We start from the raw sequence: 16,212 nt of genomic DNA on the forward strand, positions 1-16,212 counted from the left end.
ACATGCCAACACCACACCACCCACCAACAAAATAACGAAACGAACTAGGGGCTAAAATGTCATTTCACTAGTACGTTTTAATAATCCCGGGACGGGATGTCACACAAAGGCTATTGCCAAGGCTATTACTGTTCATTAAGGGTAGTTACTATTCATAAGGTGGATTGAATAGTGAATAGCCTGGGAGGAGGGCTCCAACGCTAGAGTTGCTCTAATTGACTAAGACTACAATGAATTCAAAGTATTGCCATCCTTGCTGGTGCCATACTTTCTTTGCTTTTGCCTTTTAAGCTTTTAGCCTTTCCCCCCCTAATCCCACCCTTATATTTAAAGTTGTACCATGGTCCATTTTAAACGGGGATGAGGATCTTTTCTTGATTTTTTATTTGAAAATACATAGGATCTTTATATTTTATTTGTTTATCGTATATCTTGCATCCAATTTTTAAAAAATATTATTTGTATTTAATTTCAATTAAAAAAACTCAATGACAGTACGATTTACGATGAACGAATAAAATGCGAGGAAAGTGGATCTGGATGAGATCTAAATCCTTTAAAAGGGATGGCATGATTGCTTTCTTTTAAATTTTTTTTTCACATATGATTTTTTCTTATTCCCAATTATTATTTCTAATTTCCACTAACCACATTATTTTCATAATGTTTGTTTGTGCATCAAGTTAAGCTATTGTTGCAAAAGATTTATGTTCCTCAAGTGTATTTTGCCAGAGTAATCGAATAGATCTTATTATAGTTTTTTAAGAGAAAATTAGTATTCTAAGAAGCACACAAACTTATTCACAGATGCACATTAAAATAGGCATTTGGCATTGCTTGATTGCCAACTTTAACCCTATTTTGTTTAATGAGGATCGCTATTTAGACATTCTACAAAACAGTTGACACTTAAACTGTGACAGCCCGTCCTGAATTATTCGTATCGTAGGTGTGAAATGACGATTTTGCCCTTGATGGGTATTTGTCATTTTGGGTGGTTGTTTTGTTGTTTGATTGGCTGCATCTAGACCACACACACACCTTCATCCCTATCATCCTATCCCGTGTACCATCCTCTGTCTCAAACACTTTCTCTCTCCTTTTCAAGTGTACGGACGAGTTTCCATTTAACCATTTCTGGCACGGATCGACGTCTAGAAGGTAAGATTCGAACTCCTTGCAACTTCTTGAGTTCATTTATACCATTTGTGAGACTTGAAACCTTCAAAAACCTTGAGAACCCTAACCCCAGATTTCATGTACTGTTCATGCACACATGATCGTGAAGTTTTTAGGAGTTTTTAAGGTCATAGGGAGCTTTAGAACACTTTCACGAAGCTCGGGGAAGAAAGTTGAAGTGTTTTGGATGTCGGGAAGCCCAGTTTCAATGAGTTGCAGGTTTGGCCGAAATATCATGGGTTTTTCCGACGAGATTCTGTTGGTTTTGGGTCCCCAAAGTGGTAAGGTTTTGTTTTACTCTTCGTAAGCTTCATTTTCATACATAATTCGTATTTTGGTTGAGAAACGAGTGAGATTTGACGATCAGAAGTTTTTCCCAGTTTTCAATGACGGTGACGGAGTTCGGCGACTAGCCGGAGAAGAAAGAGGAATATTCTGTTAAGATTAACGGAATATTCATAACGGCAGTTAACGGCATCAGGTTAGTTTTAACAGTATATTCTATTTTTTAGACGGAATATTCCCTAACGCCGTTAGGGTTACCACACGTGTGCCAGGCATGTGCCTACGCGTGGGTGGTCAGAAAATTATTTTAAAAATATGGGGATGTTCGTGAGGTTGAGTAGATCACGTTGGTATATCCAAACATCCCATTTGAGCATTATATGAGAAGTTATTACCTAGTTTTGGTTATGTGCTTTAAATTGACGTTTTTATAGTTGTTTCGCATATAGGTGAGACTTATCCTGAGAACGAGCACAGTTACTTGAGGCAAGGGGGTTGGAACCTTCCACATATCAGTGAGTGGGCTTTTGGTTTTCCGTATATACCTATATACTTGTGGTTTTTCCCAGAAAATGAAATGGAATGTTTATATGTTTTAAATGCCATGCTTAGTGTGTGCCTATTTATTTATGCATGAAAAGTTGCATATATGTATGTTTGGTGCTGCGGACGCACAGGTAAGTGCTAGGTAAGTTATAGCTTATAGTTGTGACGTAGTAGTTATGTGATATGCATAGAAAGCTCATAATCTGCACTCCCAGTGTTAATGCTCCCGCCCAGAGTAGAGCACAATTTCCTCGATGTTAGTGCCTCGTAGGGAACCACGTCGCTCTACTGAGCCTAGTTTCCCCGTTGTAGCTCAACTGGGGGAAGCTATTGCTACCACTATTCAGTCGGCGCTCCGCCTTCCCCAGAGGATTCCTTTAGAGACTATGCATAATTTGAAGCTGGATAAGTTTGAGGGCCACAAGGGTTTTGAGGGAGTTGAGCGGTGGCTTGACCATATTGAAAAGACTTTTCGAGTGTTGCATAATCAGGGGAATCTTCCTGTTGAAAAGTGGGTAGATACGACTTCTTAGTTCTTGGGTAAGGAATCGTCATCTTAATGGGAACATGAGGTCCGTCGTTTAACCCCAGAGGAAAGGGCTGACTGAGAAGTGTTTAAGCAATTATTTAGGAAAAGGTTTGTGCCTCCTGAGTACATTGATCGTAAGAAGTAAGAATTTACCGAGTTGAGGCAAGGGAAATTGATGGCAAACGAGTATTATAGGAGGTTCACTAATTTATCTCGTTATTATCCAGAGGTTGCTACCAATCCGGGTGAGATGCTTCGTCGTTTTCGATTGGGTACTAAGAAGAAGTGGCGTTCTATAGCAACCACTACTCATTGCGACTCTTATCAGGAGTTTTATGAGATTCTATTGAGGATTGAGGATTCTGAGAATATGCCTAGCGAGAGTGAGGAAGAAGAAAAAGATGGCAATCAGAGGAAAGATGACAAAGGCAAAGGTCAGACATCTCTAGGACCTCGCAAGACCCAGAGTTTTAAGCGAGGTGGAACTAGTTCCAGTTTTTTCAGCGGAGGTTTTTGTGCCACTGGTCAGGGAAGAGGTGGTAGATTTTCTAGGGGTCCTAGAGGCCAGAGACAGTGCGATATTGGTAGATGAAGATCTCTGTTATGCCGCAGATGTAACAATCGGCATTTTGGAGAGTAGGAGAGGCAACAGTGGTTGTTTCACTTGTGGGCAGATGGGACATAAAGCTGGAAATTGTCCCCAGAGTCAGCAGAGGCCTCATCAGTCTTTCTTACCACCACCTGCGCCCATCCAGCAGGTTCCAGGGCCTGGTAGTTTCGGGTAAATGAGTCATGGTGGTGCTTACTATTATCAGAGTGATGCCGTTCCTTATGCTCCAGGACAATATCCGTATCCTCAGGATCCTTATTCTCAGAGTGGGTATCCTCAGTACTCCGGAGGTTATATGCCGTATCCTCTCATTCCAGCGGGTGGATCTCAGTGGTACCAGGGAAGACAGCCTCAGTAGGGAGAGATTGCTACTAGTAGTGCAGGATCTTCAAGGCAATCTAGTCAGCCTAGTCAGGGGCGTAATGTGCAGGATCGAGGTGGTTAGACTAGTAGAGGTCGTGGTGGACGACAGCAGACCTAGGGGTGCATCCATAATATATCTCTGCAAGATGCTCAGAATAATCCTGACTTGATTATGGGTACGTTAAATATTCTTGGTTATTTTGCTAGAGTATTGATTGATTGTGGTGCTACACATTCTGTTATTTCTCATACATTTGCTCAAGTGACGCAACCTCACCATACACCTCTAGGGTATGATTTAGACTTTGCTATGCCTAGATGAGAGAGATGTTATGTCGATTGTGTGTATCCAGGATGTCTAGTGATGGTGGAAGATATTGATATGCCAGCTGACCTTATCCCGTTAGATATTATTGATTTTGATGTGATTTTGGGCACAGATTGGTTGCACCATAATCGTGCCAATATTGATTGTTACGGGAAAACAGTTACCTTCCATTGTCCTAGATTACATGTGGTTACTTTTATGGGTGAGCAGAGTGGGGTGAGACATGGCGTTATTTCTGCTATGCGAGCAAAAAGGTTGTTATCAAAAGGTTGTCAGGGATACTTAGCTCATGTAGTGTTGAACGATGTTGCTCCTAATAGTGTGGAGGACGTAAGGGTGGTCAGGCATTTTCCTGATGCTTTCCCTGACGAGGATTGCCGCCAGATCGAGATGTGGAGTTTACCCTTGATTTGCTTCCAGGTACTAATCCTATATCCTTAACTCCTTATCGAATGGCTCCTGCTGAGTTGAGGGAATTGAAAATCCAGTTGCAGAAATTAGTGGATAAAGGTTTTATTCAGCCTAGTACTTCACCCTGGGAAGCTCCAGTGTTGTTTGTAAGGAAGAAATACGGGACTTTGAGGCTATGCATTGATTACCGGCAATTGAATCAGGTAACAATTAAAAACCGTTATCCATTGCCGCGTATATATGATTTGTTTGATCAGCTTCGAGGTGCTTATGTATTTTCCAAGATTGATTTGAGGTCTGGTTATTATCAGTTGAAGATTAGTAGTGAGGATGTCCCTAAGACAACTTTCAAGACTCGTTATGGTCATTATGAGTTTCTGGTAATGCCATTTGGATTGACGAATGCACCAGCAGCTTTTATGGATTTGATGAACCGAGTATTCCAGCCGTATTTGGATAGGTTTGTCATTGTCTTTATTGACGATATCCTGGTATACTCTAAGTCTAAATATGAGCATGTTCGACATCTTACTTTGGTGTTGAAAAGGTTGAGGGAACACCAACTGTATGCTAAATTTAGCAAGTGCCAATTTTGGTTAGATCAAGTGGCATTTTTGGGACACGTCATATCTGCTCAAGGTATTTTGGTGGATCCTTAAAAGGTTGCAGTAGTGGAGAATTGGGAGCAACCACGAACCGTCACTGAGGTGAGGAGTTTTCTTGGCTTAGCAGGATATTACCAACGGTTTGTAAAGGATTTTTTCGTTATTGCTTTACCACTGACGAGGTTAACGAGGAACGATGTTAAATTTGAGTGGGATGATAATTGTGAGCAGAGTTTCCAGCAATTGAAGTATGGTCTCACTCATGCACCTGTTTTGGCATTCCCGGATGATAGTGGTAATTTCGAAGTCTATAGTGATGCTTTCTTAAATGGTCTGGGATGTGTGTTGATGCAACATGGTAGGGTGATTGCTTATGCTTCACGACAATTAAAACCTCATGAGTTGAATTACCCTATGCATAATTTGGAGTTAGCGGCCATTATCTTTGCTTTGAAGATGTGGAGACATTATCTTTATGAAGAAAATTGTAAAATCTTTATAGATCATAAGAGTCTTCTATATCTTTTCACTCAGAGGGATCTTAATCTTCGTCAGCGGAGATGGTTGGAACTGCTTAGTGATTATGATTACACGATTGATTATCACCCTGGTCGTGCGAATGTGGTAGTTGATGCACTTAGCAGGAAATCTCAAGGCCATATTAATGTGTTGTACGCTAGTCATGTTCCTCTTCTGGCAGACTTGAGATCAACTGGAGTAAGGTTAGAGGTAGAAGATCAGGAGGTAGCCTTACTTGCTAATTTTCAAGTTAGGTCGATTTTAATTGATCGTGTACTTGAAGCCCAGATGGTTGATGAAGAGACCCAGGAAATAATTCAAGCAAGGAATCAAGGGAAAAAGAAAGACTTCAGAGTTCGAGAATTGGATGGCATGCTTATGCAGGAGAGTAGAATGTTTGTGCTGAATAATTTGGAATTAAAGAAAGCAATTCTTGATGAAGCTCATATCTCAGCTTATGCGATGCATCCAGGAGCTACTAAAATGTATCATACCATTCAACCATTTTATTTTTGGCCGGGTATGAAAAGAGAGATAGCTGAGTATGTGAGTAGGTGTGTCATTTGCCAACAAGTAGGAATAAGTCGTTTGGGTTATTGCAGCCGCTTCCCGTTCCAGAGTGGAAATGGGAAAATATTATGATGGATTTTGTGTACAAGCTTCCGCGTACACATAATAGTTTTGACGAGATTTGGGTGATTGTTGATCGGCCTACTAAGTCAGCGCATTTTATTCCAATGAGGGAAAAGTATTCTTTAAGCCAATTAACTGAATTATTCATATCAAAGATTGTGAAGTACTATGGTGTTCCATTGAGTATTGTTTCGGATCGTGACCCAAGATTTACTTCTAAATTTTGGGTGGCTTTCAGAAAGCTTTGGGTACGAGATTACTCTAAAGTACGACATATCATCCTCAGACAGACGGACAATCAGAGAGGACCATTCAGACGTTGGAGGATATGTTGAGATCTTCTGTGTTGCAGTTTGGCGATGCTTGGCACAAGCGGTTGGATTTAATGGAATTTGCCTACAAAAACAGCTTTCATTCGAGTATCGGCATGTCACCATTTGAGGCACTGTATGGTAAATCTTGTCGTACACCCTTGTGTTCATCAGAGGTCGGAGAAAGAGTTTTGGTGGGCCCCGAGATTGTAGATGAGACTACTCAGAATGTTCAGGTAATTAAGTCTAACCTGAAAGCGGCATAGGATCGACAAAAGAGCTTAGCGGACAGGTATGCCACTGATAGAGTGTATAAAGTTGGTGATTGGGTGTTTCTGAAGCTTTCGCCGTGGAGAGGTGTAGTATGGTTCGGAAAGAAAGGTAAGTTAAGTCCCAGGTATATCGGACCATATATGATCACCGAGCGAGTTGGTGAAGTGGCTTACAGGCTTGAATTGCCTTCTGAGCTGGCTAAAGTGCATAATGTTTTCCATGTGTTCATGCTTCGTCATTACATTGCGGATCCGTCGCATGTGATACCTCCTCAACCATTGGAAATAAGTCCGGATTTGACATATGACGAGGAACCAGTAATGATTCTGGATTGGAAGGAAAAGGTTCAGAGGAACAAGACAGTGAATTTAGTGAAAGTTTTGTGGAGGAATCACTCACACATCCTCATCCCCATCATCATCTCCCGTGTACCATCCTTTGTCTCGAACACTCTCTCTCTTTCTCTCTCATTCTCAAGTGTACGGACGAGCTTCCATTCAACCATTTATGGCACGAATCAACGTCTAGAAGGTAAGATTTGAACTCCTTGCAAGTTCCTGAGTTCATTTATACCATTTGTGAGACTTGAATCCTTCGAAAACCTTAAGAACCCTAACCCCAGATTTCATGCACTGTTCATGCACACATGATCGTGAAGTTTTTAGGAGTTTTTAAGGTCATAGGGAGCTTTAGAACACTCTCACGAAGCTCGGGGAAGAAAGTTGAAGTGTTTTGGATGTCGGGAAGCCCAATTTCAATGAGTTGGAGGTTTGGCCGGAATATTGTGGGTTTTTCCGACGAGATTCAGTTGGTTTTGGGTCCCTAAAGTGGTAAGGTGTTGTTCTACTCTTCGTAAGCTTCATTTTCATACAAAATTCGTGAATTTTGGTTGAGAAACGAGTGAGATTTAACGATTGGAAGTTTTTTCCAGTTTCCAGCAACGACGACGACGGAGTCCGGCGACTAGCCGGAGAAGAAAGAGGAATATTCCGTTAAGATTAAGGGAATATTCATGACGGCAGTTAACGGTGTCAGGTTAGTTTCAACGGTATATTCTATTTTTTGGATGGAATATTCCCTAACGCCGTTAGGGTTACCACATGTGTGCCAGGCACGTGCCCGCGCGTGGGTGGTCGGAAAATTATTTTTAAAATATGGGGATGTTCGTGAGGTTGAGTAGATTACGTTGGTATATCTAAGCATCCTATTTGAGCATTGTATGAGAAGTTATTACCTAGTTTTGGTTATGTGCTTTAAATTGACGTTTTTATAGTTGTTTCGCATATAGGTAAGACCTATCCTAAGGACGAGCGCAGTTACTCGAGGTAAGGGGGTTACAACCCTTCCACATATCAGTGAGTGGGCTTTTGGTTTTCCATAAATACCTGATGCGATATTTATACGCACACAAACTAAACCCTCTTTTTGTCAAATTGTAGTATAGGTGCAAGTAGGGATCGTTCTGGGCCGGGGATTAGGAGGGATTGTTAATCTCTTGGAAACTGACTTAAAAACATAAAAACAATATAAAACACTAAACTAGACTCAAAGAATTCAAAAATACTTTAAAACATAAACTAAACAGATTCTAACAAGTTCAAAAGACTCAAAACTCTTAAAAACACAAACTAAATTGATTTCTAACTAATTTGACATTAAAGTAAAGGGGGATTTAGGTTTTGACAAAATTAAACTAAATGAACAAATTGCAATTAAATCAGAATGTAAATATGAATGTGAATAAAATATGGATGATGGAATAGCCAAGGGGTTCTTCTCCACACATGTTACACTTGCATACAAGATTGATTCTCAGTTGGTCTTTCGATAAATTATGAAACTCAACGCCCCGGGTTAATTAGGTCCGCTTAAATTAACCGTCAAGTTTTCCTTAAGTTAATGAATTGGATGGGTTAGCGCAACGCAATTCACCACATTCTCCAAAAGTCCTTTACGTGAACAGCACAATAAAGATACAATCAAAGATCATTAAGCATTATGAAAACTATAAGTGTTGACGAGGCATTCGTTACTATGATGAGCATGAAACTCGTGCCAAGAATTCATTTAACGCGATTGTTTATAAGCAACCTCCACTACTTGTGAATATAAGTTCATAACGATTAGGTGAAATTCACTTATATTCTAGCGTCATATTTATGCATGAAAATTAAGCGCGCATTCTTAATAAACATTCATAAATAAGTTATCAAACAAACGGTTAAACAAATTGAATCCACAACTTATGAAATTCCAACGAAAGTTAATCAATTCAAATTGCAAATATAAACATAGTTTCGAATCACCCCCTAGCTAAAGGGGGTTTAGTTCCTCATAACTTTGAAATCAAAGAAACACCTAAACATTCCAACAACTCAAACTTGAATTGTATGAACGTTTAGGCACTCTTCTCTTCCATTCCTCATACGTACAAAACAAAGAGAATTAAATTTAAACTTTGAAATCAAAGAAACACCTAAACATTCCAACAACTCACACTTGAATTGTATGAACGTTTAGGCCCTCTTATCTTCCTCGTTGTTGTAGCACAAGGTCTAAGGTGAGGTTTGGGGGATTATGGAAATGGATGAGGAGTGGTGTTTGGATTATAAGGGAATGGATGGGAAGCTCACGGCTAGGGAAGGGAGAATGTGTTTGTAATGTGTTGTGTATGAAATGAGATGTCCATGAATGAATGAATGCAAGGGTATTTATAGGAGTAGTGGAGGGAACATATGGTTATGTCATTTGTAGGTGAAGTAGGTGGATGTTGTAGGTGAAGTAGGTGGATGTTGTAGGTGAAGTAGGTGGATGTTGTAGGTGAAGTACATGTGTTTAAATGGTTGAAATGTGTAGATGATTATGAGTGATAAGTGATAAGTGTATGATATGTTAAGTGATAAGTGAATGATTATGATAAGTGATAAATGAATGTATGATATGATAAGTGGTGAATGATATGTGGTGAATGATAAGTGGTAGTGTTTAAGTATTTAAAATAGGGAACAAAGCCCTTCATTGCATGGCAAGGAAGGGAGACACAAGGAAACACACGACAATGTCCTAAGGTTGCTAGGAATGTTGTTTTTGTGTTCTAAAATGCGTAGGAGTTTTCAATGATGCTCAAACATGAGGTCTTTTTAGGATTTAACTTTCCTACTTCAAGTCTTCAATTTCGTCCATCCTTTTGGCTCCAAGCATATGATATCCATTCCAATCTCTAATTTGCTCCAAAAGGCTCCAAAAGGCATCCTTTTGCATACTTTGCCCTTAGAACCTGAAAACACACAAAAGAAGCATAAAGAACTAAAATAACTAAAGAAACATAACGTAAATGTACGAGAACAAGCCATTTAAGTCGCATAAATATGCTCCTATCAATTTTTATGGACATTTTAATTTAAAAATATTTAAATTCCGATAAGTAATTAAAAATCATATAAATACATAAGTATTTATAAAGTTTCAAGTTGAATTTGATTTAAATAATTTTCTTAAATTATTTTAGACGTTATATTTAATTTTGGCCGTTAAATCTTTTCTTTTTTTATCGTTAGATTTGATCTCATTTGATCATAGTCGTTAGATTATAAGTAAAAAACAAAAAAATGTTTGAAATATGGCAGTTTGGCGGGTCTAGAATAATTTAAGTCAAACTTAAATCCTAAAGGGAATCTAGCCTAGGGATACATTTTCTTCCTAACGTTTATTTTAGCCCAATGATTGGAGATGGTTTATGAGGCATTTAAAGCTTACAAATGAACTATAAAATAAAAAAAAATAAAAAAACCACTCAAACAATGCATGCAGCAAGCAAATCATTCTCACACGTAACCTAAGTCGTAAGTAGTGTAGATAGTGTTGTTTTCACCTGCGGAGTCCACTCGGATTCGAATCCTCTCCTTTCAAACCAAACCCCACTGTCTGTCTCCATTCGGAAAACCAAGGAAAAAAAAAATTAAAAAAATCCAACAATCCTTTCACTCTCACCTCCATGTTCCAAAATCCGACATTTTCCCGCACACTCGAAACAAAACCTAAGAAATCCCCGCACTTTCCCACCCATTTTCTCTCATTTTCCCATTAACCAAACAGCACATGTTTATCTTCTCAGGCTATATGCAGAGCCTAAACCACCCATTCCACTTCAAATCCTCAAAAACCCAGCAAAACCCAGAAACCAAAAACTGAAAAAGTTTCAAAATTTCCCACTCACCCACTAAAATCTCCATACTTTCTCTCCCATATTCCCACTCTTTCCCACAAACCGAACATGCATTATTTCCTTCTCTCCCTTCTCCTCCCCCTCCTCCTCCTCCTCCCCCTCTCTATCTCCTCGCTCACCGAGCTCCCTGCTCTCATGGCAATGAAGGCCTCTCTGGACCCACAAAACCAGTTCTTGACGTCATGGACGCCGCACGCGGACCCCTGCGGCGGCGCTTTTGAAGGCGTGGCTTGCAACGAGCAGGGCCGTGTGACTAATATCTCTCTGCAAGGGAAGGGTCTTTGGGGCCAGATTCCCCCAGCTGTTGGCGGCCTGAGGAACCTCACTGGGCTGTACCTTCACTTCAATGCTTTGACTGGGAAGATCCCAAAGCAGATTGCTGCTTTGAACCAGCTCGCCGATTTGTACCTCAATGTGAACAATCTGTCTGGTGCAATTCCTCGTGAGATTGGTAAAATGCCCAATTTGCAAGGTGGGTTTTTGGTTTTTTGTTGAAAATTTGAAGTTTTGTGCTTATTTGAGATTGAATGTTCACATTTTTGTTGACAAGACGATATTTTAAACTACTATTATTTACGGAGAGTGAGATTCGAACTTGGCCACAAGGGTGCTTGTGTGAGATTGAATGTTCACATTAGTAGTGTTATTTATTTATTTTAACAAGCGATATTCTAAACTACACTCCAATTTACGATGAGTGAGATTCGAAGTGCAAGAGTGCTTGTGTGGGATTAAATGTCTAAGAATTTCTTGTTCTGCCCTTTTTTTGTAAAGAAAACGTAAAGCTTTTTGATAAATGCATAAAGAGGCACTGAAGGCTTTTCTGCTTTGCATCTCATGTGGTGAAAAGTGGCTGCATTGAAAACTTTTGCTCACCGAATTATTGCGTATGGATTTCTGGGTTTTTTTTTAATCCCTGAAATTTATTGGTTGAAATTGGTGCATTGATCAATTTATATTTCTTATATTTTTATACTGGTTTAGGTTTGATCTGGTTTCTCATTTACATTTACCTGGTCAATTCTATCAAAGTTCAGCTTCTTAGATTAAAGTAAAGTAAAAACTGGATGCAGTTAAAAGCTATAATTTTGTAAGTTGTAATTTAAATTTTTTCCTAGATGATATAATGTGCAATAAACTTTGGAGGTTTCGTTAACTTTAATGACTTTCTTTTCTGTATTCAAGAAATGAACTTAAACAGTCCGGCGATCTAGCTAAAAAATGGAGGGAGGACAAGAAACAGTTTTTATTCTTTTCTAAAGGTTTTATTTAATTGGTGCTATGGCTGTGCTACTCTGTTAGTCATACATTTTCTAATACGAAGATCTCTAGTCCAAATTCCCGCTCTCGTTTCCCCTTGATCTAAGTATTTTCGAATTTATTTACTATTTCTGAAAGACTGTTTATCTGTAGTTTGATACTGCAAAGAGAATCTGCTGAAGCTATTTTTCCGAGACCTCTTTGAATAAATGAATTGCTTTGTCCAACGAATCTTTATTCGAAATGATTCTATAGTTTGAATAGCATCGAAGTCTCAGGGCTATTGGTAACTTGGTGATTAAACATAGTATTTCAACCTGAGTTTCTCTTTGTGTGGACTTTGCAGTTTTGCAGTTGTGTTACAACAAGTTGACTGGGGGAATACCTACGGAATTAGGGCAGCTTAAAAGGCTTAGTGTTCTTGCGGTGCAATCCAATCAGTTAACGGGGGCAATTCCTGCAAGTTTGGGTGAGTTGGGGACGCTAACAAGGTTGGATTTGAGCTTTAATAGTTTTTTTGGTCCTATTCCAGTAAAATTAGCTGATGCTTCTATGCTAGAAGTCCTTGATGTTCGAAGCAATACTCTTTCAGGAAATATACCTCCAGGTAAAATGTTCTTTGTTTTCTTTCTTCGGTTTTCTCTGTAAGAATTATAATTTGACCCTTTTGCATTTTCGAATGAAAATACAGCTCTAAAGAGACTTAATGAAGGATTCCAATACGAAAACAACCCGAACTTATGTGGGGTTGGGTTTTCTGGTTTAGAACCATGCACAGCTACTGCTCGGAACCCAAACATGCCACAACCATTTGAACCTAGTAACTTTTCTGGAAAAGGTCTTCCAGACTCATCTACTCCAAAAGAAATCCCCGAGACAGCAAATATTCATTCCAATTGTAGCCAAACCCACTGTTCAGAAGCATCAAACTCCCCAGAAATTGGTTTAGTCTTTGGGGTGATTGGAGTTGTTGTTGCTTTAACAGTATCTGGACTCTTCTTGTTCTCCTGGTATCGTCGACAAAAGCAGAAGATTGGGAGTACTTTTGACTCTTCTGATAGCAGGCTTAGTACTGACCAAGCAAAGGAAGTTCACAAGAAGAGTGTGTCTCCTCTCATCAATCTGGAGTATTCTAACGGGTGGGATCCATTGGCTAGAGGCAGCAGTGGGTACTCTCAAGAAGTTCTTGAGAGTTTTATGATAAATTTAGAAGAAGTGGAACGTGCAACTCAAAGCTTTTCAGAAGTCAATCTGTTGCGGAAGGGTAATTTTTCTGCCATCTATAAGGGGATCCTAAGAGACGGATCAGTTGTTACTATAAACTGCATTAGCAAGACAAGCTGTAAGCCCGACGAAGCTGAATTTTTGAAGGGGTTGAAGATATTGACATCATTAAAACATGAGAATCTTGTTAGGTTGAGAGGCTTTTGCCGCTCAAAAGGCAGGGGAGAGTGGTTTCTTATCTATGATTTTATCCCAAATGAAAGTCTGTTACAGTATCTCGACATTAAGGATGGCAGTGCCGAGGCTCTTGAATGGTCAACCAGAGTATCTATAATCAATGGGATTGCTAAAGGTCAGTGTGTATCTTGCCAATAAAGCTACTGTCAATGTTCTTTCTTTATTTTGTTTTTTTCGTTCTTCTAATAGTTTGGAGACTGCCAACACATGTACAAGTAGTGAATTTGACATTTATATAGTGTACTGTGAAATTTACTTGGCATATGCTGAAGTTTCCCTTCTAATTTTTTGGATATGCTGAATATTTGATATATTTTGGAGGCAGGTATTGGATATTTGCATGGAAATGAAGGCAATAAACCTGCTATAGTTCATCAGACCATATCAGCTGAGAAGGTGCTTATTGACTCCCACTATAACCCCTTACTATCGGAATCGGGTTTGCACAAACTCCTAGCAGATGATATTGTCTTCTCCATGCTCAAAGCCAGTGCTGCCATGGGGTACCTTGCTCCCGAGTACACCACCACTGGTCGCTTCACTTCAAAGAGTGACATTTATGCATTTGGTATGATTGTGTTTCAACTCCTTTGTGGAAAACGTAAAATCACCCAGGTGACTCGCCAAGGTGCTGAGGCCGGCAGATTTGAAGATTTTATTGATGCAAACCTTGGGGGAAAGTTTTCGGAATCAGAGGCAAGTAAACTTGGAAGACTTGCTCTTCTTTGCACGCACGAGTCTCCCATTTACAGGCCACCAATAGAAAATGTGGTCAAAGAGCTAAGCGAGTTCAATTGCACTTAGAAGCTATTGTTTTACAATGTTTCCTTCTAAAACTCAACTCTGTAAAATTGTAAATGGAAGCAAACTTAACTCCTGGTACTGTATATTTGCATGCCACCCTTGATATTTACAAACTGCCTTTTTTCAGATTTTGCGCCATTTAGGAGAAAACAGTCAGTCCATAGCAGAACTAATTAAACATGTTCACATATGTGGATTAGGCCAATTGGTCGAGGCGCTGTGAATGTCCTCTCGCATCCAAGTTTGAACTCTCCTTTCTGAGAATTATGAGAAGGGAAGTGTTATTAGCGCTTCAAAAATCTCATTTTACATTCCTTATAAGTGTATTTTTCTTTCCTAATATAGAAAGTTTGGAGTGTAGAATGAGATTTTTGGAGTGATAATAACAATTCTCTTATGAGAATTATAGTAATGTATAACACCGTCTACTTAAATTTAAACATGTTGCAACCCACTTGAGGAAAGCAACTTACATCTGTAAAATCTCAAAACTATAGCTAGTGGGATCCCTTGATGTTGAAATTTTTAGGGTTGGTAGCTAACATGTCAAGAAAGATCGTGTCAAAATTTCAGAGTGAACGGACAACTTTTGGTGGGTCTAAAAAATACAGAAATTTAAGTTAGGTTGCAGAGAAGGGTTCCTGGACCAGCGCGGAGAAACTTCGATTATTATCTGAAGTATAGACCTCATTTTAATTTGATTTTTACACATAATGATCAATATAGACAAGTCCTATGCATTTTATGATCACGGACCTGGTCTTATACGGATCTGATCGACTTATTTGGCAGTTTGACATTATGCAAAAAAATTTACCTCATTTTACATACTATCTTACTTCATTTAAATTTAATTTTTCTCATTTTATTCACTTTAAAAATCATGTCCAGATGATCTTATTTAATATGGTATAAGTAGTAGTTTAATTAAATTTACCAATAAATTTAAAACTAATAATTTTTATTATTGAGGAGACTATGTTTAGCTTTCCCGATTGGGGATGGTATATAAACATGGCTTGATAACGTTTATTAGAAAAAAAATAGCTATAATTCTAGACGGAGTAATGCTTAATCTTTTCATTTGGAGATATAATAAATTCAAGTATATATATTTTTTATGATTTCATTCTAACCCTTTTAATTTAGATTAGAATTGGTGTATTGTAACAGAGCTGCGAGTGTGATATTTCAACCCCAAGAGTATCCTCAATAGGGGCTTTACTCTCCTTGAGGCTACTTGTCACATCCCCGCTCGGGCTCCCATTATATCCTGGACTCGACTCCACCATAGCACGCCTTCACGGTTTTGTTTCTAGAAACTCACACGAGAACTTTCCAATAGATCACCCATCCTGGGATTGATCTCGCACGAACTCGTTTAACTTCGGAGTTTCGATGGAAGCCAAAGCCAGTGAGCTTCCAAAATGCCTCGTGCTAGGTAGAGATGAGAATATACATATAAGGCTTACAGGATCCACTCTTATGGGTAATGTGGGATGTTACATTACTACATTCCTAGCTCTAGTGAAAAATTTCATCCTTAATAGGCCAAAAAATAGAGCTACATACACCATATGGGCTAGCAACTTCATTCCTTGAATAGCAAAAATTAAGTTACACCTAACCCTATATGGCGGGACCACACCAAAATGAGGGCCCAATCGTGGATTTTTTTTTTTTTTTTTTTTTTTTTTTTAAGTTTAGAAATGGGTGGACCATATTTTTAATGGGAATTTCTCATATATAACCAATATTTACTCTCTAATTTCATAAATGTCAATTATAGCAAAAAACATGCTTAAATAGACCAAATTACCCTAAAAATTAAAATCAAATTACACTACACCTAAAATTGTTGAAGTTCTCT

General features: G+C 38.9%; 1 protein-coding gene and 1 long non-coding RNA gene across 2 annotated transcripts in view; one reads left to right on the forward strand and one right to left on the reverse strand.

The window, feature by feature from the left end:
- The window catches only part of LOC148695717 (uncharacterized), a 74,423-nt gene that overhangs the window by 2,080 nt on the left and 56,131 nt on the right, over positions 1-16,212 (reverse strand). The window lies entirely within an intron of this gene.
- Positions 10,466-14,468, forward strand: LOC137735479 (protein CLAVATA3 INSENSITIVE RECEPTOR KINASE 6). The gene is made up of 4 exons (XM_068474910.2): positions 10,466-11,289; positions 12,424-12,684; positions 12,769-13,653; positions 13,864-14,468. The coding sequence occupies exons 1-4, from the start codon at positions 10,866-10,868 to the stop codon at positions 14,340-14,342; spliced, it is 2,049 nt and encodes a 682-aa protein (XP_068331011.2). The 5' UTR covers positions 10,466-10,865; the 3' UTR covers positions 14,343-14,468.

This window comes from Pyrus communis, chromosome 7 (genome assembly GCF_041283825.1).
Source record: "Pyrus communis isolate YQ-2024b chromosome 7, ASM4128382v1, whole genome shotgun sequence".
Lineage (NCBI taxonomy): Eukaryota > Viridiplantae > Streptophyta > Magnoliopsida > Rosales > Rosaceae > Pyrus > Pyrus communis.

Bases quoted from the DNA above. Each gene is read 5' to 3' on its own strand.
- LOC137735479 (XM_068474910.2), top strand. From the start codon at position 10,866: ATGCATTATTTCCTTCTCTCCCTTCTCCTCCCCCTCCTCCTCCTCCTC. The intron at 12,685-12,768 runs GTAAAATGTTCT...ATGAAAATACAG, and splicing joins TTCAGGAAATATACCTCCAG to CTCTAAAGAGACTTAATGAA. The intron at 13,654-13,863 runs GTCAGTGTGTAT...TTTTGGAGGCAG, and splicing joins AATCAATGGGATTGCTAAAG to GTATTGGATATTTGCATGGA.